The sequence below is a fragment of the Peromyscus leucopus genome, chromosome 9 (genome assembly GCF_004664715.2).
Source record: "Peromyscus leucopus breed LL Stock chromosome 9, UCI_PerLeu_2.1, whole genome shotgun sequence".
Taxonomy (NCBI): Eukaryota; Metazoa; Chordata; class Mammalia; order Rodentia; family Cricetidae; genus Peromyscus; species Peromyscus leucopus.
Window position 1 is genome coordinate 767,189 of NC_051070.1, and position 27,252 is coordinate 794,440.

General features: G+C 35.7%; 1 protein-coding gene and 1 non-coding gene across 5 annotated transcripts in view; one reads left to right on the plus strand and one right to left on the minus strand.

The window, feature by feature from the left end:
* Positions 1–27,252, plus strand: part of Nalcn (sodium leak channel, non-selective) — a 309,764-nt gene that overhangs the window by 32,694 nt on the left and 249,818 nt on the right. For all 4 annotated transcript variants that reach the window (XM_028868293.2, XM_028868291.2, XM_028868295.2 and 1 more), the window contains exons 5-7: positions 960–1,099; positions 1,189–1,317; positions 16,897–17,051. In XM_028868293.2, the coding sequence (XP_028724126.1) occupies positions 960–1,099; positions 1,189–1,317; positions 16,897–17,051 (424 nt within the window). The remainder of the gene's footprint in view (positions 1–959; positions 1,100–1,188; positions 1,318–16,896; positions 17,052–27,252) is intronic.
* On the minus strand, positions 5,866–5,976 carry LOC114692516. The gene has a single exon (XR_003734435.1). It is a non-coding gene; the product is annotated as a U6 spliceosomal RNA (small nuclear RNA).

A 27,252-nucleotide genomic window follows, 5' to 3' on the forward strand; every position in this document is an offset into this window, starting at 1 on the left:
ATTTTACATTTAAGTACAGTCACTATGTTCTCTAGTTCTGATTTGATTTTTTTAGTTTGGTTTTACTAAGAAACCAACACGAGATTTACCTTTCAAACAAAAAATTAAACGATCAATGCATTATTGTTAGCTTTTAGTGGAATATTGTAAGTCAGATCCCTATTCTTCCAGTCTTTGTTTAAAAAATTCAGAACAGGCATTGATGAGATGGTTCATCAGCTAAAGGCACTTTCCACCAAGCTTGACTTCCTGAGTTAGATCCCTGATATTTACATGGTAGAAGGAGAGAACTGACTCCTTCAGTTTGTGTCTGGCACTTACCTGTGAACTGTCACACATGTGTATGCACACACACACACACACACACACACACACACACACACACACACTACATACACACAATTAATTAATTAATAATAAAAATTCAGAATACAAATGTGCATTTCATCTTTCCAACTCTTGATGGTGGCTGTTGATTAGCTGTCCTTTTTCATTTTTATGAAGTGTACCTCTTCTGTGGCCTGATTTCACCTCTCATAATCATGTGTCTTTTCCATTTAATAAACTATTGTATGTTAGGTGAACAGATTTTTGTGATTATTTTGCTTCTGCTAGGAAGTAGGTGGTCATTTTCCATATTTTAATAATATTTTAACATTTTCCCTATTCTTTTGTTTTCTAGATAGTCAAAGATACTATAAGTGAGAAACAGCTCAAAGGTTGGCATTTTATTTTATGATTTAAAAAAAAAACATGGCTTGAAGAACTAGAAAGTGGAGATTTAGGGCACTTTCACTAGTTTATGGATTTATTTCTCTTAGGATAGCTATAGTGGCTTGGATGTGATTCTTGGTGAAATACAGTGTAGGTACAGGATGCACATTCTTGTATTACTACCCATTCCACTGCAATAAGCAACACTAAGGGGAGTCTAAGCTTGTGCATCTTTTCATCTGTAGGTATTTGAAATAGCTGACATAGTTGATCAGATGTCACCTTGGGGCATGCTGCGGATCCCACGGCCACTCATTATGATCCGGGCTTTCAGGATTTATTTCCGATTTGAACTGCCAAGGACCAGAATTACAAATATTTTAAAGTAAGCTTGGTGCATACATTAAGAGGAGCATTTATGGAACTTGGGGGCAGTATTTAATATATCTTATCTAACTTTTCTCTTTTCCCTAGGCGGTCAGGAGAACAAATTTGGAGTGTTTCAATTTTCCTCCTTTTTTTCCTTCTTCTGTATGGAATTTTAGGAGTTCAAATGTTTGGAACATTTACCTACCACTGTGTTGTGAATGACACAAAGCCGGGGTAAGTTTCTTAGCTGTAACACAAATCTTAAATCACCATACTTAGCCACACTTTAAATCTAGGTGATTAACAAGGACATTTCTGCACTGTGCGTGCGTGCATGCATGCATGCGTGTGTGTGTGTGTGTGTGTGTGTGTGTGTGTGTGTGTGTGTGTATGTTAAATTGTCAAATGCTTTAAAACCAGAACTTTTGGAATTTTGTATTCTTTATTCTCTGCCAAATTAGCATTGTTTTGTCCAAATTTGAGCCAAAAGTTTACAACAAGCTTGATTGAAAAAGTATAACCTGGTGGGAAGGAATATTAAACAAAGACAAACCTTCTTGAGAGTAGCGACATGGGGAGTGGGATTACAAAACTTTGGAAGATATCCATGGTGTTAGATTGTTAGGGAAAATAAAACCCTCATTCCTATAATTAATACCAGTGGTCATCTATTCCTAAAAACAGTTTCCTGGCTGATCTTAGCAAATTTCTAGATAAAGGATAGTTACCTGTTGCATCCATGTATTGTAAGACTGGTGATTCAGGTAAGACATGTGAGTGACATAGCCACCGGTGGTGTCAGGATCTCATGCATAGCAACCGTCACTAGGACCAGCCCTGATACACAGCGACTGGAGGGAAGAGCAGAGCTGATTGCCAGCCCCTGGACATACATGACCCCTGGCATCCCTTGGGTGTGGGCTGGTCATCAGAGCTTGTGATTCCAAGTTCAGTCCACAGATGTTCAATAGTTGTAACTGTACAATGTAGGGCAGAAATTGATTTTATACCTCCTATTCATATCTTTAAGTGGGGATTGATCTGTTTACAAACAAAAGACTCACAAATTATATTTAAGAAAAATCTCAGTTGGAATCATAGAATATGAATTTACAGCACTCTTTTAAACTTTAAAGGAGACTCATTTTATTTGTGTTAAAAAATCTATTTGCAAATAGCTAGGATTTTAAAAATATTGCAGCTTTTATAATACTTGTGATTTTTTTATTATTTGGAGAGTATTTTTCATAAAAGATATGTGTTTGTATAAGTGAAAAGAAGATGAACAGCTAAATGAATCCATGTGAATATTTACATATGTATATAATTATATTATATAAATAATGATAGAATTGATTCAATTTCAGTGTTTTCTCTAAGCTTATGTAAATTGCTCAGGTCATTCCTCTGTGACTTGTATATAGATTGTCTTCTGAAAGCATATACAGAGCTTTCAAAATTAAAACGGACACAGTTATTTGCAAAAACTTCAGTGTATTTTCACTCATTATGTGTTAAATATAAAAAACCTCTTAGCAAATATGCTCATGTTCTTATTCTTATTTCTTATTCACATGTGTGAGTGTGGGGCTATGTATACATAGCATGCCTGTGGATGTTGGACGACAACCTGTGGTAATTAGTTCTACTCAGTTCTCCCTCCCATTTTATAATTAAAGTTTGGTCTTTGAATACATTATTTTCTCCACTATCTCAATTCTATTCATCTTTTATTTAACCACTTTATGGAGTCTTTGTTGACATGGAAAAGCTTGTATGTAATTATATATATATATATATATCATATTATATATAATATATACTTATGGAAATCATTTTATTTTTGCTCATGAGAAACATTACTAGATTTCAGGAAATACTGTCTTCACATATAAAATGGAAAATATTTCTTCCTACTTTATTTTTAAATACTTTTATTTATTCTTTGAAAATTTTATACATATCCACCCCCATTCTTGCCTGACAGCTGCCCCTCTAAACTCATCACCCTCCCAACTTCCCATACTCTATTCACTTATAACCCATGGAATCAAATTAGTGTGGCCCATACAGTATGATGAATATGAGATTGATAGACTCTTTCCTTTCTTTTTTGTAAAATTCATGAATGAAATTCACTGAGTCTGAAGTTTGGTTTATTGTGGTGGTGTGGACAGTGGTGAGGAGACTTCCATATTATGAGTTAAATATAACCAACATATTAATATTTGATTTTTCTGTAGGGTGTACCAAATTTTGTTTTCCACAAACCTACTTATTTTTGTAGCTTGCAACACTGGACTAATGTTTATAAAATACTTCCTGGGTATCCTTCTAATAGTTGTTGTATCTGTTGGAACTAGCCATGTCTCAATCCCCATATTAGTGATTTTATTTTTATTTCCTTTAGGGCCCGCTTTCTAGTTTATGCACCTTTTCTCTCACACACGAGAAGCTGTGTGACTTCTTTAATGCTCCCTGCTATTTTTTGCTTTCCCAGTTCTTTAATTCTCTTATCTTCCTACTCTTTCTTGCCACAGTTGGTTTTTCTAGACTTTTCTTTCTCTTGTTTCTTCAGATGAAACATGTCACTGACTTTAAGAATTTCTCTTTTTAAATACAAGGCCTTAAAGACACACCCTTCCTTCAGAGTTCCTCTCTAAGTACATATTCAAAATTTGATATTTTGCATTTTATTAATTGTTTAATCCAAATGTTTTTTTTTTCATTTTTCTTGTGCCGTCTTTCTTGACCTGAAGGTTGTGTGAGAAGTATGTTTTGAGTGAGAGAATTTTCAAAAACAATAATTTATGTTGCTATGTAATTTTATTCTATTAAAATCAGATAAAAATCTCTACAAGAGTTTCATTGAGGATCATTTTGAGGAGTGATATACAGTCTGAATAGGTGACATTACATGAAAATTAGAGAATTCTCAATTTTTGCATGTAATTTTATTGATGCTTTGGTCAAGTTAGCTGGTGACGTTCCAGTCTTTTCATCAAACTATGAAATAGCATCACCATGTTTTCTTAACACGACAGGAATTTTCTTTTTCTCTTTTAGCTCTGTCAGTTTTTTTTCTTTCTCTAACTTGAAGCTCTAATTAAGTGAATGAACACAAAGAGTCCTTGTCTTTCTGATGAACTGACTTTCTATAGTTACACATTTCTAACTGTTTCTGAGTTAAGTTTGGTGAAGGCCAGGTATGTAGTGAATCAAGAAAATGACCTTTTAAAGTTTCCTTTCATAATAACAATTAGATTTTAAAGTCTAAAATAATCTATTTTTGTTTAGCTAGCTTTTGTCTTATTAACAATAGATATTTTCCTGAAGCTATTTAAAATTAGATGTGCTTCATTTCTTTCCTAGACTGGAAATAAAAGGAAGCAAATGTCAATCCCACCCCCAAGTATTATGAGCCACTTAACTATAAGGCCAGATTGGTAAGAATGTGATTAAGCTCATTGAGAAGAGCTAAAATTAAGAAGGAATCTGGAAATAAGTGAGTTTGGCACAGTTGGCCAGAGACCCTAATCAACAGCTTGAATTTCACTGTTACACACACACACACACACACACACACACACACACACACACACACACACACACACACTTTACCCCCACACATGTGGACATGCATACACACAGGTACAAATTGATAAAAGTAATATCAATTCATTTTATCTAGTAAAACACATCTCAGTCCAGCAATAGCTATGGTTATGCTTAAGGAATCAGTGTTGCTAAGTGCTGTGAGGATCTCTAGATTCATACTCATTATTTTTCCACAATTTTTCTGACTTTAGACTAATTAACTTGCACATACTATCTTCTTGATAATGAGAAAGCTTTCAAACAGAAGGCTGTGTATCTTAGGTCTCACCACTGAACTCTGGAATGTATCTTGTTTAATCTGTGAGGCAAAAAGGATAAAGAGTGAGGTAATTAGTTGCACGTACTTTTACTTTTAAATGATATGTATTTCTTTAAAGCATATAGAAGGACACGTTAGTCATGTCCTCAGCAGCATTACCAGTCAAAGCTGAGATTCTTCTCTGATAATGAACTGCAATCTAAGGCAATTATGGAAAGAGTAATGAGATTTGACTAAGCAAAACAGCTCATTTCCTGAAGAAAGTTGAAAAGGGCAATGGCCTGCAGCAGAAACAGGTACTGCAAATGCCAGTGTGGCAGACATCTGCCGCAAGCTGAAAGGGGAACCTGCAAATGTGAAGCAGCAGGTGAAACAGAAAAGATGAACACTTACCTGACACCTTATTATTATCCCTGAGAAAGGAAAAATGTATTCATGCTTTCATATAAAATAATGAAATCTTATTCCCAGGAATGAGGCAATTAGAGTAGCTTTAGGGCAAGTAAATGTAAATGTTAAATATATAAAATTTTTCATAGAGAGGGCAGAATTCAACCAAAAGTTTAGGTGCTTCTTTGTGCTGGCTGGACCATTTGCTGGAGGAGGTAAAGTGGCATGCACCACAGATACCCAGGGTAATTCTCCTTTATCTCTGCTGTTTCAGGGAAATTATGAATGGCTTCATGTTTTATCCTAAGAAGCTTCTGGAAGGGTCATCTTTCCTTGGGGAAGCTTATAGAACCTGGCAGTGTTTTATAAATTATCATTAAAGAGATGTGCTGGAAAAAAATGTAAAGTTGGATTTGAGGAAATTTGATATTGCTGATCCAAATAGAATTTAAGCACACTAGAGAAAAAAATTAAATTTGTTTTACAAATTCTGCTAACAAAACATGACTTCTTTTAAACACATGGAATGCTTCATGTCATAAACTCACATGGCATCCTTTTGCAGAGGCCATGTTAATCTTCCTGAATCGTTCCAGCTTTAGTATGTGTGCTGCTGAAGCAAGCACAAAAGATGATCTTTAATGGACAGAAGAGTAAAAATAGGAAAATAATAAAGCTAGAGTATCTTTTCCACAGGCTTTGTGTCTTTTATCAAGACTCACCCTGGATCTAGTTTGCAAAGCAGAAGCAGAAGAGCTGCTGTTTAACCAGATCCAGAAAGGGCAGACTGTCTTGTGACTGCAGAGCAGACGTATGTGGCCAGCGTGAAGCTGGCCTGCTTAGGAACTGCATCCTGATGCTTTCCTTCTCTGCTTCTACTTTGATTTGTTCATGACTTCTCCTTACATGGTCATGACTCAGCTGCAGCCTCCTGGCTCCTGTCATACACTCTGTCTTCTAAATCAGCATAGCAGCCAACAATGTAGTAGGGGAGCAAACATAGGAAATGGCAGAATTGTTTAAGACTTCAGATGTAACAAAGTAATAAGATGACTAATATATGTCTTTAGATAATGTATTGTAAATTATATTTCATAGTAAAAATACTTGAGAAAACAATCAACTTTTTCCATAGCTTTACTTACTGGACTATTTAGGAATGAACAAAGAAATTGAAAAAATCATGTCAAAACATTCAGTTTAACTGTTTCCTACAAAACATGCCACATCTGCTTGTTTATTAAGAAGAAATTATGTCACTATTATTTCCTACTCATATGACTTACCTTGTTTTGCAGTCCCACTGTGTCTAGACAGCTCCATTAAAAGTCCAAAAGTCATAATCAATAAATAATTTATCTCTGCAAATTAGAACCTTACTTTCCAGGGTGGGATTAGTTTTCCAAAGCTTCTAGCATGAGAACAAGCCAAGCTAGTTTAGAGATGGCTTTTAAATTGTTTCCCCAATGGGGAGACAAAGTAGAGGTGAACAGGAAGCCAAATGATTCTCTGAAATCACCTGGAAAGTCAGGTAACTATTCTAGGTAGGCCCATGTAAATGACAGGGACCACCTTCATATTCAGTGCTCAGCTGTCATCAAGACATGAATATTATTTTCTTCCTGCCCCTAAGAACATGACAAATATGACATGATTCATCAGCGTACATATTTACAATTGTCTTTGGTGCAAAAGTGTGTGTGTATGTATGTGTCTATGAACATGGACATGCACACCTGTATAGTTGTTTCACATGGACTTATTATAATTATGTTCTGCTTTTTTTCTTCTTAGAACCCACAATGTAAGTATACTGATAAAATATATGAGATAAAAGAAAGCTTACTGATACAATAAATAACAAAAATCCTCTAAGTTGTATAGTATCTTTGTTGCTTATGAATTCATTGTATTAGATATTTCCTTTGCAACTTTAACAACTTCTCGGGAATTTCCAACTTCTGAAATACATGCAGTTTGGCCTCTGTGAATGACTTTAAAAATAAGTTGAATATGAGAAATTAAGAAGTCAACATTAGGGCTGGAGAGATAAGCTCAGCTGTTAAGAGCACTGGCTGCTCCTCCAGAGGAACCAGGTTCAATTCCCAGCACCCATGTTGTAGTTTGAAACCATCTGCAACTCTAGTTTCAGGAAATCTGACACCATCTTCTGGCTTTGGAGGGCAACAGGCACATACTTGGTACACAGATATACATGGAAGCCAAACACCTGTGCATATAAAATAATAATAAAATTAAATTAAATTAAAGCAGTTAACATTTTCCTGTGTACCTTTAGGTCTTCAGGGAGCCAAAGTGCTAACAATGTAAACTAAATAGTAAAGGATCATCATGGTGTATGTTTTGAAAACCTAGTAAGTAAATACTATGACAGCCTGACATGTACAACAGTGACCTTCTGGGCCTTTTTTTTTTTTTTTTACAAATTAGGGAGAAGTTACAATGCAATTATTAGTGTACTAGTCCCACTGTGCCAGCTTGAGGATAGTATGTTTCCTTCTCTGTTCCTCACACTATAAATGTCTGAGTATGTGATTGAACATGGCCTGGAATGATAACAACTGCTTGAATACAAGAAATTGTATTTAAATAACTTCTTGAGTTGAGAAACCACTGAAGAACTACAGATGTCAGTGAATGGGTGATAAATTTCTCCTTCTCTACCCCCTTCCTCTAATTCCCCTTTTCCCTCTCCTATGCACATAGTGGCTTTCTATTCCCATATCACAGATCACACATTTAGTGCCAGGTCTACTGCCTATTGTCATTTTCATGGAAGTCACATCCAGGTTTTCCCATTACCCACCATGCCCGGCCTCATTCTTACATGTAGGAGTTCTAAGCTGTGCTTCAGAACCTCCTTGAGACCTCCATGGCTATGAAAGCAGCTGCATGCTGCCCTGTGGCCCCTCTTTTTCTATTCTATCATTCACACTGAGCATCAAAGTCCTTAAGAGAGGAAAAGTTGCCCAGATACTCCATCCCTCACAAGCAGTGTGGTACAGGAGTAGACCTTTAACAAATGATCATTACACTCAAATAAAGTGGCCCCACTAAGAACCAAAGATGAACAGTTTCTGAATAGGGCTGAATAATGCTGAACACATTTGCTCATTTGTGACAGTGGTGACAGAAGGCCAACACGAAACATATTATAATTAGCTGTGGTAGTAGGAGAAATCAGCGGAGAAAGATGGCAATGAAAGTCAGAGAGGGAAAAATTTGAACAGATTGCTAAATGGGTAATTAATGGTACTTGTCTGCTTGACACTGAGCCTGATGACTTGAATTCCATCCATATGCCCTACATGGTGGCAGGAGTGAATTAACTATCTCTCACCTTCAATTGCACATTATGGCAAGTGCATATTCCTCCAACTAAAGTCAATAAATAATGTGAAATTTTAAAGCCTTCAACTATGCATTTGGCATTGGGGAGTCTTTCACATTTGAGGTTGTTAAATCACACCAGTTGACACCCATGGTAGTTAGTTTTTATTGCTGAATCAACATGACCTACAGTCACCTAGGAAGAGAAAATTCCAATAAGGAATTATCTAGATTAGGTTGGGCTGTAGCGTGTCTCTGGGGGATTATCTTGGGTGTGATTGACCCAACCTACTGTAGGTAGCACCATTCCCTAGGCAGGGGGCTCTGGAATACAAAAGAATGAAGGAAACTATTTTATTTATTTATTTATTATTTTATTATTTATTATTATTTATTTATTATTATTTATTTATTATTATTTATTTATTTATTATTATTTATTATATTATTTATTATATTATTTATTATTTATTTATTTATTTATTTTATTTTATTTAAACAAGCAGGCATCAAGGATGTATTTATTCTCTCTCTGCTCTTTAATGTGGATGTTAGATGACTAGCAGTTTTGAGTTCTTGCCTGAATTTCCCCTTGATGATAGAATGTAATCTAGAGTTTTTAGCCAAATAAATCCCAAGTTCCTTTTTGTCAGGGTGTTTCATCACAGCAGCAGAAATGAAACTACAACAGGGCATGCAGTTTCACTCTGCCTCTTCATAGCCCTCTTCTCTATTATGTGGAAGTGGGATAAAGACATCCCACTTTTTAATAACTGTGAAGTTTCTCATTTGACAGATGAGGAAACCTAAGCTCAAAGGCTTAGTGTCATTGCTCAAAGTAGTTAAGTCAGCTAGTCACTGCATAATTCTTGTTTTCTTATATACCCCTAAATGTTCTGTGCCACTAAGATTAATGCTTAAGTTAAAAGCATAGAGCTGAAAGTTCTGATCAATTATTTGGGGTTGCTGTTATAAATTATTTTAGCAATAGTCTCAGAAAAAATGTTCTTAGATCTTAAATTCCTACATAGTGTTATTTGAAAATAGGATATTTTGTTAAGAACTCAGAAAAAAAAGCATATGCCAGGAGGATAATTAAAGCCTTTGGAAAAATAATTAAATACTCAGAGGTATTCCAGCACTTATTTTGAAACATGGGCCCTATTAAATCCAGAAACTTAAAACACTGAAAATCCATGCCAATGTGTAGGTATAGCAATGAAGTAAAATGCACACAAACACAAAGGCACTTACTGAAGAATTTCCTTCTATAGTTATTTTGCAAATGAATAAATAAATTCACCAAAAATTTGAATAGTGGTTGAAAGACACATTCATTCATCTATTCAGAAAATAATTATAAACATGTATTGTGTATTGGTTACTCAAGAAATAAAAAAATTATTGGCTGAAGTGATATGAATATAAATGAGATTTCTTTTCATGGAGATTTGCAGACCAACATATGAGCAGACTGTTAGGTTGGCAAACTGGGCAGGTGCTGATGTTGCAGGCATTTGCACATATAAAATCTTCCACTTGGGAGGCCCTTAATGTTTTCTCTTTCAGGCTCGTAAGATGAAGTCCACTCATGTAGTGGAGGTTGACATGTTTTATTCAAAGTCTAGTGAATCACACCTAAAAATTACACTTTAAACCCAGCATCTAGAGTGGAGTTTGACCAAACAACCTGATACTATAATTTGAAAGGGAAATTTGCCCATTACCCACTGTGTGCCCAGCACTATATGGAAATAAGGTTACACTTGAGAACAGCTGAACTTTGAAGAGATACAACAAAGTAATGGCCATATAAACATGAATTGCCCTTAGATTAAATGTGAAAAGTGAGGCACTTTTAAGAAATTGCAGCAGGGAATTTTACCCCAATCTGCAAGATTCTAGGAGTGGCATCACTGAGAAAGGAACACTCAGGCTATGGCCTGAAAGTCAAAATATGCTGCAAGGCCATGGCTGGACCTCCTGGTCCATTAGTATAAATTAGGCAGAAGGATGCTGAAGTCTGGGGCTTTTAATGGCAATGAGATAGAGACTACAGATAGCTCTATACTATCACTCTCAATAGCCTTAAGAGTTCTCTTATCTTCCTGTGACCTTGATCAGGCAAACCCAGGATTTGTGTTTTTGATGCAGAAAAGAATTTCAAGACTAGCCAGTATGAAGCAGACTTGGAGATTTTATAAAAAGATGTTTTGATGTAGCCTTTAAGCAGGAGAGTTAGGGGAAGGAGAGGTACTCAGGAGGAAAGATGTGTCCAAGTGGAGATACTGACTTTCCAAAGGACAGTAGCAGAAAGTAAGCCATAAGCTAATAACTGTGAGAGTGTGCTTCTTAAGTGAGAGGCACAATTAAATATTTTTGCATTAGATACATATTATTTATTTGGTTGCTCTCTAGTTATATCTTAAAAAGTTACTAAGACTTTCTTTTTCTTTTCTCACTCTTTTGAAAGTGGTCTGGCAGCGTGTCTGTGGAAATACCACGAATGGAATTATATTTGATACAGTAAAATCAAGAGCCACTGGGGCTACTCAGGGGGTTAGTACATGTTCTTTCCCTCCAAATGGAATTTCTGGTGAGGTTTCTAGAAAACTGTAGGATTATGTTTGGGAAGGGAGAAGGCCTTAAGCAGTTGTTAATTGTGTTGGAGTTCTTTTCTGTTGGTGAATAGCTTCAATCAGATTTCTGGGTTCCTCTGTTCTCATAACTCCATAACTTCCTTGTCTTCTCTGTTGCTCAGGAAGCCCTAGATCTTATTGATCATGTTCAAGTTTTCAACTCTTAAAAGAATTGTAATGACATCTGTCTGCTGGGTACCAAGTGGAAGGAAAGAACCAAGAGTAGGATGCAGGGTAGTCAGGGAGGACGTAGGTGCTGATTCCTATCTATGCAGAGGTAGGAAGAACTGGCCTAGTCCCTAAGATATTTGTAACACAAATTGATAAATGGACTTTTAATAAAAACAAAAAACCTGGAGCCAGATTCTGGGATAAATGCTGAAATATCAGAGAGACAAAGGAACAAGTCACTGCCACATCTTACTTCTAGGATTCCTCAAGCTTGAAAAAGCTTCAGTTCCTGTATCCTCATGCCTTATATACTTTTCTCCAGGCATCACTTCCTTCCTAGTGCTGGGATTAATGGCATGTGATTCCCAAGTACTGGAATTAAAGGTGTGTGACACCACTGCCTGGCCTGTTTCTCTCCTAGACTGAGTCAATCTCATTCTAGGGTGGCTTTGAACTCACGGAAATCCACCTGAGTGCTAGGATTAAAGTTGTGTGCCACCACTGCCTGGCCTTTATGTTTAATCTAATGGCTTGTTCTGTACTCTCATCTTCAGGCAAATTTTATTAGGATACACAATACATCACCACAGCTATTTAGGGGGTGTTTTTGGAGATCATGGTGGTAACTTAGAGACTTGAAGTACAAGTAGTGTTCAGGGCTGTTTCCAAGCTGTCCAGCTTCTTTATTTGTTCAGACAGTGCATTTATTTGCTAGGAAAGAGTATTCTGGGGAAGGAAACAGAGATCTCATTGGATCCTATTGGGCTGAAGGCCTTTGTGGTGCAGCTAAGTAGAGAGGTCTAATACACAGATGGACATGTGGTTCTGAGACTCTAAGAAGACATCTAAGATGAAAGAACAATGAAAGACAGGTTGACACTGAACTGGGAAAATCACTCAGAAAGAAAGGAAAGCCACATTCCAAGCTCAGAGAATAGTCCAGTAGTTGAAGCCAATTACAGGAGGATGATCTAAGATATGTGGACAAACCTGCTGTAATCAACAGAGCTACACTGATCTCTGGACCCTTCTTCCATAGTCACATCTCTTTCTGCCCACATTTAATGGCTAATGTGATTAGGATGGGTCACCTACACAATCCAGAATAATCATCCAAGGTCAAGGTTTTACCTTAATCATATTTACAGCTTTAATTATCTCTAACTATGCAACACAATGTAGTCTTTACTTGATAATTATAATTATTTGGCTCCAGGTTGCCCTATATATAGGTTAAAAAATACATAGTCCTTCACATAAAATGACAGAATGTATACATAGCCTCTTGTATATTTTAAATAATCTACATACTACCTACATGTTTTAATGCACCAAAAATATTGCACAAATAGCAATATGGTGTTCTTAGGAAAAAATGAAGTGATTCAAATCTACTGCTTCTAGAGCTAAATAAGTGTCTATCATAATTCTGTGCTATGAGTGCTCTGCTTAAATTGGGAAGCAATGAAATATGCCAGAAAAGAAAGGAAACCAGAAAGGAACAAACTGCAATATTTTGAAAACTTAATCATAATAGCATAATAGCTAACTATTATTGAGTGATAAATATGTTCCCAATGCTTTTCTGAAATGTAGATTATCAAATATAAATGCAAATGCTCTGCAAAGGAGGTGAATTCTATGCCCCATTCCTGAAATTAGGCAGCTAGAAAAAAATGCATCATAGCTACAGTTATTATCTGTAGTCTATATATGCCAAACAGCTAACAATGACAGTCATTGACAACTAAACCAGTGCCCGTTTTATAACCTGAATCATATAACTGAGCCCATATATTTTCACCCTTATTCTGGAAGATAATACCATCTTCCAGGTGAAGAAATGGAGCACAGAGAGGTTTTACACATGCCAAATAGCTGATCCAGAATACACACGTAGGCCTGCTCAAGTCCAGTTTCTTTTCCAAATGGCTGAAAAGTGATGTTTATAGAAACTTTCTATATAGACAGAAAGCATTCTCTAACATTGCTGTTAAATTTTTAAATCTAAAATTAGAAAAGTTTTGGTCAGCTAGTCCATTTTCCATCTCTGGCCTTCAACCTGACTTTCTTGAATACAAATAATGGCAAACTAGGTCATATACACAGTGGCTTTCAGCTGCTCAGTTCTATGAACAAAATGCTTCCAGGACCATGTACCCAAATCTTTATTGTAATGTGTTTATATGATGAAATTTATGTTATATTTTATCGTAATTAATACAATCATTTTAAAGACACAGTTAATTAAGTACCTATAATATGAATTGCTAGGCTCCTAGTTACTCTATGTACCTTTCACACAGGCTTTTCCATTAGGATTGCTTTCCTGTCTCTCAAATGAAGAAACTGAATTTAGAGATCCTTAGAACCCTTTTTTTTTCACATGACTAGTGAATGGAAAACTGTGATAAAGCCTAAAAAAAACCCTCACTCTGAAACCCTGAGGGCCATTTCCCATTCTGCACTGACTTTGTAGGTGTCAAGTCTAAAATAACATCAGATTAGACTTATAGAAGGATGAATCATTTGTCTACAAATGAGAATGTGATGTGAAAGAAATAAGTAATGTTTCTGTATAAAACCATATTTTCTGACTCAATCAAGTAGTAATTTTCAGTTAGAGCCTTGCTTTTCTTTTTTTCCAAATGTGATCCAAAGGATATTTTTAAAATGTGACTAGAGACTGAATGATTGTTTAACCATTTATTCACTGAGAAGTGTAAACAAAACAGCAGGTTTTCAGGTAAGCACAAAGTCTACAGGAGTAAAGATGTGGTATCTGAATTCTCTGTGAGGACAGTAAGGCTTTTAGTATAACTGAGTATTGGGACAGGCATTAGGGGTGTGTGTGTGTGTGTGTGTGTGTGTGTGTGTGTGTAAAACAATGTACATATGTGTGTCAAACAGTTCAGAGATTACACTTATCCATTAAATTCTAGAGAACTGTGTCATATAAGAAGAAAGAAGCAATACTTGGAAGCATTTATTAAAGAGGTGTTGGGAAGATAAGTCAATTAATAAACTGCTTGATGTTTGAGGAACTGAGTTTGGATTCACAGGATTTTTGTAAACAGCTAGGCATTGAGGAGAATGCCTTAAGCTCAGGTTTGGGGAGGCAAAGATATGAGATTCTTGGAGCTTGCTGAATAGCCAGTCCAAATCATTGAGCTCTACAGTCAATGAGAGAGCCTGTCATAAAAAATTATATAGAGAATAATTGAGGATGATAACTGGCATTGACTGCTAGCCTCCATCCACCTGCAAACATATGTGCATGGGCACTTATACACACATGTGCACATGCACACAAAAAACATACATGCAAATGATGAAAGCTGATGAGAGATAGATAGATGAGATAAACATACAGATAGATGATTGATAGATAGCTGATAGATGATAGATTGATAGATAAGTGATAGATGGTAGATAAATAGATGATAGATAGATAGATGATAGATAGATAGTTGATTGATAGATAGATAGACAGATAGATGATAGATAGATAGATGATAGATGATACATAGATAATGTTAGATGACAGATGATAGATAGATAGATCAATAGATAGATAGATGATAGATGGATAGACAGAAAAATAGAGAGATGATGGAGAACTTGTTAAAGAAAAAATATGTTATTCAAAAAGAAATGGCTTTCTCAAGTTTGTCATAAGCTTAAGGTAAGCTTAAGGGACTCAGGATATTCCTAGAAGCATTAACACAGTGGACAATGTCCACAGTAAAATCCTAGTTTGGAGGCTTTGTAGAGTCACAGAGCCCACACTATGCCCTCTTCACAGTAAACTTAAGTGACCTCTATGGTGGTATTTTATTTGTACTGAAATGTGATTTTAATTGTATGTTAATAAATAAAGTTGCCCAGGGGTCAGAGCTATTAGAGCCATAGCAAGAGCGTGGTGGTGATAACGCACGCCTTTAATCCCAGCACTTGGTAGAAGAGCTAGGTAGATCTCTGTGTGTCCAGGGATATAGCCAGCATTAGAGACATATGCCTTTAAGACCTGGAGGGCTGCCGGGCAGTGGTGGCACACGCCTTTAATTCTAGCACTCGGAAGGCAGAGGCAGGCAGATCTCTGTGAGTTCGAGGCCAGCCTGGGCTACCAAGTGAGTTCCAAGAAAAGGCGCAAAGCTACACAGAGAAACCCTGTCTCGAAAAACCAAAAAAGAAAAAAAAAAAAAAAAGAAGAAAAAAAAAAGACCTGGAGGGCTGTACTTACAGGCAGTGATGAGGCAGTCATGTGTTTGGGTTTACAACCAATGAGAAGGCAGAACAGAAAAACTATTTAAAGACAGACATACAGGAAGTAGCTCTCTTTCGGGGAAGCTAGGAGCGCTGCAGGAGGTAAGATTTTAGCTCTGAGCTCTGACCTCTCGGCTTTCTCTTTTACATTGGTTCTGTGTTTCTTATTTTAATAAGACGGTTGGTTACATCTACAAACCTCACCTACCTCACCTAGTACACTGGCTCGTTTTTGAAGGCTTAGCATGAGAATTTCAATCCCATTTTGTTAATAAGTTTAGAATCTCTGAAAAAATCCAAAATCACATAGGCAAATCCATATGCCACTTAATTTTCAGAAGGTCCATAAGAAGATGAAAAAAGATGTATCAATCCATCTTAAAGACTTTAGTTTTCCTAGAGCTATCCATAAACTACCTCCTAAGGTTTCTCTTGCCAAAATGATAGACTTTCTTCCTTCAACTTCTCCTTATTTGTCTGGTTCTCTTTCTAAATTTCACAAGAATCAACATACCAGAAGGTCTAGTATCATTTATAAGATTCCCCATTTGTAATATACAAAAAAACCCAGCCTTTTATCTCTTAATGTTGACTGAAAATAGAGGAGTAATAAAATGTTTGCTTAGTAGTACAGGAGCTTTCTGAATGACAAAGTCCCATACAAATTAGCATCCATTCACATCTCTACTAGTTTGTTGCAATCTTCTTTTTAAATAAAAATTTAAATACATATATTTTTATTAAAAATAATTTTTTTATACAATGTATTATGACCACAGTTTTTCCTCCCCCAATTCCTCCCAGATCCTCTCAACCTCCTCAACTGCCCAACTGCCTTTTCTCTCTCTCTCTTTTATTAGAACAAAACCAAACAAAAACCAAACAGGTAAACAAACAAAAAACAGAAAGAATATGGTAATATTCTTTTAAGATGCTCTAGGAGAATGAATCAGTTATCATTTGAGAATGTTTACGTCTTGTGAATGCCACTTACAAATTGCAAATTTCAATTTGTGTCCATATATAGCAGTTATTGGTAAAGAATAATTAAATGATTGATTATTCCAATCAATACTTACAACTGTCAAAATATCTAACACTTTCATGTGCTGTCCACAGGAACGTAACCTGGAATAGCTTAGCTATCCCAGATACACACTGCTCCCCAGAGCTAGAAGAAGGCTACCAGTGCCCCCCAGGATTTAAATGCATGGACCTGGAAGACCTGGGACTTAGCAGGCAAGAGCTGGGCTACAGTGGCTTTAATGAGATAGGTCTGTCTTACTAGTAAAATATATTTTCAGTTTCTATTTTATGATGTTTATGAAATAGAAAGTATAATTGTGTAGTGTTTCATTTTATGACTAGTAATAGTACAAAGGAAACACAAATGCAAATTTTAATTCTATGCATATATTATGATCTATTTTGCTCTACAGGCTGTAACATACAGACTCTGTGTAGTCAATTATATATCTATATAGAGTCAGTTTAGGCTATTCTTTATTTGTAGCATTTAAAGTATTTCCTTGATGGGTAAGATTCAGGGTTGCTAATTCTAAGACAAGTAAGGTTTTACTTTCTTCTACTAGTACCTAACCATAGCAGCCAAGGTAAGTCTCAAAGCATGTAACATTAGGCATTGGTGACTATAGGAGCTAAAAGGTAAATGGAACAGAAAACTGCTAATTAAATACCTATGGATATGTCCAGTCTGTGTAACCCATAGATGGGAAATGCTAATCCATGAACATAAAGTACTAACATGAATATTTTTTCTCATCTTCTCTGTTAAGTGCTGAAATATGCCATTACCAATTAATATCTTCCACTTAGTAGCATCACTCTGTTTATTATAACTCCATTCCAGGTGCACATATTTAGTTATTAAATCCAAAATGGGTTCTACGCAAGAACCCATTTTATACTTTTTATATAATTTGGGAATTGTTATTGGAGTCATTTTTAATAATGAATGAGAGTTATGTTCTTTTGGAAGTCAAGTTTATTTCTTGACTTTGATGTGCAAAACTGCAATGGGAGATTCCACAGTTAGGGAGGGGCATGCATCAGTCTGTAGAAGTTCCAGGATGATGTAATGAACTCTAGACTATGAACTTCAGGAAAGATCTGTGAAGGTCTTAGCATTATTAAGCTATTTAACTAGTGACACCATATAACTCTCTGACAGTATAATGCACAAGTGGGACTGAAAAACACATTATGGTATGTCTTCTAAATTTCATTTTTATATTTTAATATGCCCTCAACTTGATTTCTGACATTGTAGCTATATGGCATTCATCATTCATTTCATTTGTCCAAATCATATAGTTTCCTATTTCACAAAAATCTAGAAGCCAACAATTGTCATTCATCTTTACAAGTAATCTTAAAACTGACTATTCTTGTATTTCACAAGCATAGAGGCCTCTTAGGGCAATATTGACTTTCAATAATGAGCAAGAATCTGCAGATATTGTGTGAGAGATGAGATTCATAAATTTGGGTAGGCTGCATGGGATAAGGTCTAGTGACCCATCGGCCAGACTAGGATCCTGGACTGTAGTTCATGCCTTTAATAGGTGAGCTTATATCTCTTACACAGAGTGACCAACATTCAAAGGTTCACCCACCTTTGCACAAAAATACCTCCAACTTCTTTCTTTCTTTCTTCCTTTTTTTTTTTTTTTGGACAGGATTTCTCTGTGTAGCCTTGGCTGTCCTGGAATTCACTCTGTAGACCAGGCTAGCTAGCCTCAAACTCAAAGAAATCTGCTTGCCTCTGCCTTCTGAGTACTGGGATTAAAGGTATGCACCACCATCACACGACTGACTAATACCTCCAATTTCTACATCATATTGCTAAAATATATCATTATTTTAAATGCAGCAGTTGTTGCCAAACTCAAAGTGCAGCTATGTTCAAGTTGGTTCACCTTTCTGTACTGTGTCATACAAAAAACTCAATGAATAAAAGGTGCAATCTCTTTTTGCAAGAGAATGTCTCTTTATAAAGAATTCTGGGTGTGGCAGAAGGAAGGGAGCTTGAAAGGATCAGTTCTAGCATGGAATTTCCCTGGGGGGCAGTAGTCTCCTGTTAAACTAATCCTTTTGCTCTTGTTTTGGGCAGTAGGATTTAAGCTCTTTGAAAAAAGAGTGTACTTTCATTTTCCTATCTCCAGGGCTTTTGCAATGCCTGGCTCATGTGAGTCCTTCATAAATACTAATTAATGGTATAAAAAATTTTATGGAGAGACACTGTAGAAAATTAGGTTGTTGTCTGATTGTTCCTTTCCTTGAACATGTCTGTATTAATGATAGCCCTCATGACTTTGATTTTTTTGCAAGCTTAATTGGATCTATTTGCTTCTTTCGATAAAGGGTGATTGAAATCATTGTCATTCTTGTATTATTGGTTAGATGACAAAATGTTGACTTTGTATGATAATCATAATATTTTAGCTCTGAGAAATGGCTCAGTAGACAAGAGTGCTTTCTGTGAAAGCAGAAAGACCTGAGTTCAAATCCACAAGACTCACAAGTAGCTCAGCATGGCTATGAGACTGACAGATCTTGAGAGCTCCTGGCCAGCCATCCCAGCTGTAAATTGCAAGCTTCTGGTTTACTGAGAGACCCTTTCTCAAACAATCTAGTGGACAATGATACAAGAAGATACCCAAGGTCCAACTCTGGCTTTCACACACAGGCATCCATACATGTATAAATCAAAGACAAAAAAAACCCAATACATTAATTAATTTAAAAAATTATATGTCCATCCCAGTTTAGACTGAAATGGAAAACTTCTTCCTGATATAAGGCATCTCTGTAGAGATATACACACTGCAGTGTTTTAAGAAATTAATGATAAATTTCTTTTTTAAAGGGACAGTGTTTTCTACTAATGAAGTGTGGGATTTTTAGAAATGTATAACGATCTCTTTATGTACTCATCTGGATTTAAGACATAGTTAAGTGCCTAGACATGCTTAGAGTTTGGCCAACAAACTTACATATGTACATATGTAAGTAATCATGATTATTTTAAAAGGAGCATAGTTCCCCTTTGTTCTAATCAGATTATCATATAAAGCATTTATTTTGATTCATATGTACATTTCTCTCATAAGTAACTTAATTATTAAGTTAATATTGATGATGTTGAGAAACTCAAATTTGAAATACATAAAGAATCCAAAAGCACTAAGTAGAAAATTGCAAAAAGCAAAGAAAACCCTGTATTCCTAAAATCACCCAGACTCCAGAGAGATTGAGGAACAAAATTCAGTTTTCAAGCCGAACTCTGTGGTGCTGGCCTATAATCACAGTTATCCAGAAGTCTGAGGCAGGAGGACTGCAAGTTCAAGTCTATCTGAAGTTAGAGCCAAAGTGGACAGTTTAGACCCTGTTTCAAAACAAAAATAAGATATATATAATTCAGTGGCAGAGAAGTTGCTGAGCATGCATGAGACCCTAGTTCAATCCTCTGAGACCATCAAAAATGGAACAAACACAAAAGAGTTTCCATCTATAAGAACTTTGAAATACCTCTACTGTATGCCACAATTCAGAAGGTAAAGTGTCTAACAGGAAATTTCTGGAAAATATCCTGGTGTCTCTTAAGCTGAGACAGACGCAACAGGATATCTATCTTATATGGAGAGATGGATGCTGGGCTGGGCAAGACAGCTCAGCAGTTACAAGCACTTGCTAGGGGCTGGGGAGATGGCTCAATGGTGAGGAGCACTGGCTGCTCTTCCAGAGAACCCCGGTTCAGTTCCCAGCACCCACATGGCAGCTCACAACTCTCTGTAACTCCAGTTCCAAGGGATCTGACACCTTCACACCCATACACATAAAAAAAAGGTTGTTTTTTGTTTTGTTTTGTCTTTTTAAAGAGCACTTGCTGTTCTTCCAGAGGATCCAGAAGCATCAGTGTTGAGAAGCTCATGACCTTATGTACTCTAGTTCCAGAGGATCCAACCATTTTTTCTGAGCACCCACATTCAAATAACATGCACATGGACACCCACACATACACACAAAAAATAGAAATAAATCTTCAAATAATGGATGTTGTGACACCAAGGGCAAGAATGATTCTCTATTTAAATAAAGGAATTAGTATGTAGATGAATGTAGAACCTTCTGGGATCTATATGACATCAGGAAGGAGAACCTCTCAATCTTACAATATTGGCAATGAGACTCACTGATGAGATGTGACCAGCTCCCTTACCTCAGCTCACACTGTAACCTGGAACTGTGACCAAAAATAAGTACATACATACATACAAACAAGTCTTTTTCCTTAAGTTGGAGTTGTCAAGGTGTTTTATTACAACAGAAAGACAAACTAATCCATAGACACTTATCTGTACTCACCCAGATTAGTTGCATCCCCCCTTTTAACTGCAACTATTTTTAAATGAATTATATGTCTTAAATACTTTTCCAACACAGTTTATATTCATGGTCTTGATCCTTTTATTATTCATCTTAGAAATTAAATTTCATCAGGTAGTATATTTTATTAGGAATTAAATTATATTTTGAACTCTTTTTTATACAGAGGTGAGTGGGGGATGTTTTAGCAGAATATATCTTATATGTAACATTCCAGAAGGCATTCAGCCAACTAACAGTGACTAGTGATGAGCCTCATCTATCACTTTAAGGATTTATAAAATATAAAGTAAATATTACAAAGTATGATTATGTACATTAAAAAAAGAAAATGGAGGGTACACCATAAGTATGTCCATGTCTTGGAAAGTAAAACCCAATGCATCATTTGTATAATATATTACATATATCATACAATTATATGTCTACTGGTATGAGTCTGTATCACAAAGCCATAATTACATGCTTTGGAAATAACTTGAAACTCAAAATAGTGTTAGCTACAGCCATGACTTAGAAAATCATTTCTGTGTGAGTAATAATATTGACATCAACTCATGAAATCTTGATTACACTTCTCAAGAAAGAAAGGAACCTGAACAATTATCTGAGTTTATGCATGCTGTCTACTTTGTATACTTGAAAATGACATGAATAAGTGACTTCTTTGCAGAAAAGGCTACATAAAGCACGGTAGTTAAAATAGATGGCACTACAATTTGAATTGTTGTCCTATTGTATATCAGGGAGGTTATTTTCAGAAATGAATTGCCTCAGTTTTTTATCTCTGTCGTGAATTTGTGACAGTCAGAAATAAATTGCCTCAGTTTTCTATCTCTGTCATGAATTTGTGACAGATCTGTCTTATAGGGTCACTAGGAGAAGTAACTAGGGAAGTACACTTAAAATAGTGCCTAATACAAATGGCCTACCACAGCCAGAGACTTGAGCAGCGGTGCTAAAATCTAAAGGCATCTGTGTGTTGTTTAATGGGTAAGTGGCACCTTCAGGAGGAAGTTCCTGTAGGGAACTTCAGGGGGACACATTTGAGTTTTATCTTTATTCCCTTTGGCCTATAGCTGTTCATTGTTATCATTTAGCATCTTGAAGCAAAGAAAAGGGTAGAGAAGGAAGAGGTTAAAATATTCTTAACATTCATGTGTTTGTGTTAACTAATTATTTGATTAATTAATATCTCAAACTTCACATACTCATGATCTATGGACTGCATTCAAGAAAGAATATTCTGAATGTACTTTTGTCTCCAAGTGTCCATTATTCTTGATCTGTCACTCGAAACATTTTCATCTGTGATTTTTTTCTGACTCTTGAGAGTCATGTTAATTCTTTCTTGTACCACTGAATATTTTACAATTTCATCAATCCTCACACATATTTAATTTCATCTATCCAAAACATTTTAACCTGTGACCCTGTCTCTCCTTAACTTCTCAAGGCTCTCGTTGCACAAAGCTCAAGAACACTGGATGCAGTGGTTCTCAACCTTCCTAATGCTGGGACCATTTAATACAATTCTTCATGTTGTGGTGACCCCAACCACAAAATTATTTTCATTACTTTGTAACTGTAACTTTGCTATGGTTTTGAATCATAATAGAAATATCTGATATGCAAGATATCTGCTATGTGATACCTGTGAAAGGGGTTGTGACCCACAGGCTGAGAAACACTGACTTGATAGGACACTGAGCCAAAGCACAGCCAAGACAGGCTTGGTCTCCAACCATAAGTGGTTTGTTTTCTGGACTCCTTACATCCATCAGCCACATGGTGGATGATGTGTAGATGTTTCTGATTCTCTCCCTTCTAGCTAAACACTTCCCTTGTGTCTCATTCTTAAGGACCCTTAACTGGAATGCTTTCCTCCAAGATATTAACCTATGCAATTTAAGGTATCAGAGTCTCCATGTTCCTATCCTGCTGAAAGCCATACATTATTGAAAGAATACATCTGAAGTACCCCAAATCTGGTTAGCAGACATTGAGTGAGGGCTGTAATAACATAGTGAAAATATTTGCAGATTAACTTCTCTGGGCTTGTAGGCTCTCACTATAACTTTCTGTTTCCTAAAGTCTCATTTCTATTCATGCCCCTATTTACTAAAGAAGAAAATTCAAAAGACAACTTGCAAGGCTGAGTTTTATTCTTAGTTTTGTAGTAGACCTTCAGCATTACTCACTTTTGATGAGTAATTTGATGCAAATGACCACTGCCCAAACAGATGTGACATGCAATTAGAAAACAGCAGTACTAACTCTGTCATCTTTGGGTAGGAAATCACAGCAAATACCATTTAACGAGCAATTTACTTGTCATGATCTTTCAGGGAAAAAGTACAACATTTGATACAGCACAGCAGTACAAAGCTACCCTGGGGGTGGCTTTAACTCCCAGTTAATTGCATACTCAGGTAAAAAAAAAAAAACAGCATTTTGGGTTTGGATGATAAAACTCACCCTAGAAAGTCACCTAGGGAGTAGATAGACAGGGGTATGTTTTATACTCATCTTTAGAACCATAAGCATAATAGAGAAAAGCCCAATTTTAAAATATCCAAAATAAGTAAAATCTGATTAAAACAATTCATATGAAAGGAAGCCCATAAGCAAGGGAAAACTACAAATTAGGAGATTCTAAAAGGGCATTTAAATAAAATGTGCTTTGTACCATGTGCACTGTGTGTAGTAGACTATTTCTGTGTTCTTTAAATATAATAATCAAGATAAATAACAATAAACACTGTGTTGTGTCAGTGACTAATTGTCTAACAGACAGAGCTTATTTTTGTAATTACTATCATTATTTACTACAACCACTGCTATCATTCATTGATTGTTTATTACATAACTGACAGCTGGAGAAGGGTCATCCATTCATTATGTTTCAATTCTCAAAACAACCCTATAAGATATGGCTATTCCTATTCCACAAATGAAGAGAATGAGACAAAAATTAACAAGAGTCAAGGTTGGTGTTCTGGGTGCTCAGGTAAAAGCACTGCTTTGAGTCTACAAACTAATAAACTATGAACTTGGTCATAAAGAGTTCTGTACCTGTTGCTTGTTGAGACAGCCAATTTATGACAAAATCTTATCTTGATAATGGACAAGATGTGTCCTCCAATACAGTGGTCTCTAGATATCTGTGCCTTATTCTCTTGTCTGAAGTCTTTAGGTCAAGAGATGTATGTTAATAATAACTATATCCATTGAAAACCAATGATTTCTGTGTGGTGGGGTTGATGGTCTCTGGCTTATTTGTGTGCCCTGTGTATCAGAGAGTTCTTATATACAGTCACCTCTCAATATCATTATGGATTAGTTTCAGGAGCCGCCAAAAGACCAAAATCCTCAAGTATTTAAGTTGTATATTTGTACATAAACTGCCTACATCCTCAGTGCATTTTACATCATGTCTACATTACCTTTATTACCTATTGTGTCTAACACATCTAAATGTCATGTAAGTGGTTGTACACCACATTTTCTAGGAAATAATGATTAGACCAAAAGTGTGCGTATGTCTAGTCTACATATTCTTTGTATGGGTCCATTTATTTGATACATAATTGACCAAATTCATGGCTATGATATATGTGATATGGCAGGCTCTTGTAGTATGTGTCAGAATTGGATGTTAGAATCTAAAGATGAGAAACATGTTCTTGGGAGGTACTGTGGTTTTTATAAAATAATCTATTGAGGCTGAGAGCATTTGGACAAGGACTAGAAGCACTGGTAACAAAAGTGAGTATATTCCACTCTGATAGAAAATGAGATGGTAAGCACATTGGGCAGGGATGTATAAGACAGTGTAAAAAATAAGAAAAATATTTTAGATGGCATATTTGATCAAGTATATTATTTGTTAAATTTAATTCAAAATTATGACATGAATGGACAAAAAGATAGAAATATAGATAGATGATAGATATAGATGAAAGATTAGATAGATAGATAGATAGATAGATAGATAGATAGATAATAGATATTAGATATATCATAGATAGATGACTGATAATAAATAGATGGAAAGTTTGATTGGTGATAGAAAATAGACAAATGATAGACAGGTAGATGATAGGTACATGATAACATGACAGATAGATGATAGAAAAATAGATAGATGGTAGATAGGTAGATAGATGATTGATAGATATAGATGATAGATAGATAGATAGATGATAGTTAGATAGATGATAGATAGATAGATAGGTAGATGATAGATAGATGATAACATGACAGGTGATAGAAAGAAAGATAGAAGGTAGCTAGGTAGATGATTGATGATAAATAGAAGATAGATAGATAGATAGATAGATAGATAGATAGATAGATAGATGACAGATCAATGGCAGATAGATATGAGAATGTAGTTCAACAGTAGAGCACCTGCCTAACATTTGAAAGGCCTAGGTTTCAAACTGATAGTGCAAAAATAATAGGTATATAAAAATGAGTAATTTTATAGAAGAATGTTTTAACTCCCCCTGTGTATTTGAATGTACTTTCTTCCTTTTTCAGATACATAATTTTGTTTTCTTTCTTTTTTTTAAAAATAGACTTATCTTTATTTTTTTTTTTTACATCCCAGCCGCAGTTTTCCTCCATGCTCTCCTCCCTCTGTTCCCACTCCCCCACCTCTGTTCCCACTCCCCCAATCCACTCCTCCTCTGTTTTTATTTAGTAAAGAGCCGGTCTCCCATGAGTATCAGCAAAACATGGCATATCAAGTTGTGGTAAGACTAAGTAACTCCTATGTATTAAGGCTGGGCAAGGCAACCCAGTATGAGGAATAAGGTCCCAAAAGTTAGTAAAAGAGTCAGAGACAGCCCCTGTTCCCACTGTTAATAGTCCTACAAGAGAACCAAGCCACACAACTGTTTATATATAGTGAGGACTTTTCATTTTTTGTATGTTTTTTGTGCCATCAGCAACTAAATTGGGCAATCAAGAAAATGGAAGAAATTAAAGCATCACTAAGTGTACCAGATTTTCTGATTCTCAAGCCACTTCTGAAGAAGGTGGCTATGAGAACTGAGGGAACTGGGTTCCCTCCCAAGGAGAAATACTTCATATTTTTACTGTTATTTACTTTACGATGTCTTCCTTCTTTGACTTTAGGATTATTGGCCATAAGATGAACTCAGATCCTCATAAAAGTCATAAATCAATTATATTAAATGCCAGTGAGAATCACCAGTGATTGCTTCCATAACAGGAGTGTTCTGTGCTTGGAAACACCTGTATATCTCACAAAATAAGGACAATGAATTCTCACACACAGGACTAATGCTTCAGTTCTGATGTATGATGTGATTGACATTCTATTATTATGGTAATCTATCTCATAGTACATCTGATATTAAATATGAATATAAAATATGGTAAAACAAATTATCTTGAATCATATCATAATAGACTATAAATTGAACTTTCTTGATGCTGCTGCTAAAAGACTGATTCTCAGATTTCAATGTTGTTAAACTATATTTCATTATGCTCTGCATGATACCAGATATGAACTCTATAAGTGTATAGAAAATTAGGAATTGATTATATATCTATGTTTTTTCTATATATTTCTACTGCATTTATATAAAAAGCCTCACCCAAGACTAATTTGTAAAACATGTAATTTTGATTTATATTGCTTTCAAAAAGTGTACCAAAAATGCAATTTTCCTGTATTTGTCATGATGCTTAGTGTTACCACTGCAATTAATTATTGATTTTTATAAAGGATACAATGGAAGAAAGAGCTAGGATGATCAAATCTAAGAATCCAAAGCATTTGTGCTTACTTTAATCTGACAACTCTGAAATTGCTAAGGAGTTCTCTTCTCATGGGACAAGGAAAACCCAACATATTTCTGTTGAATATAGGACAAGATTGATCATGAAAGTCACAAGAACAATAGTTGTGAAAAACCCTTAGGAAGCATGAGCTTCAGGTTATTATCCTGTTTGAGATTGGTTGCAGGAATAAGGGTTTTTAAAGACAAGAAGTCTAGGTTCTATTAGATTTGCAAATGACATCACAGA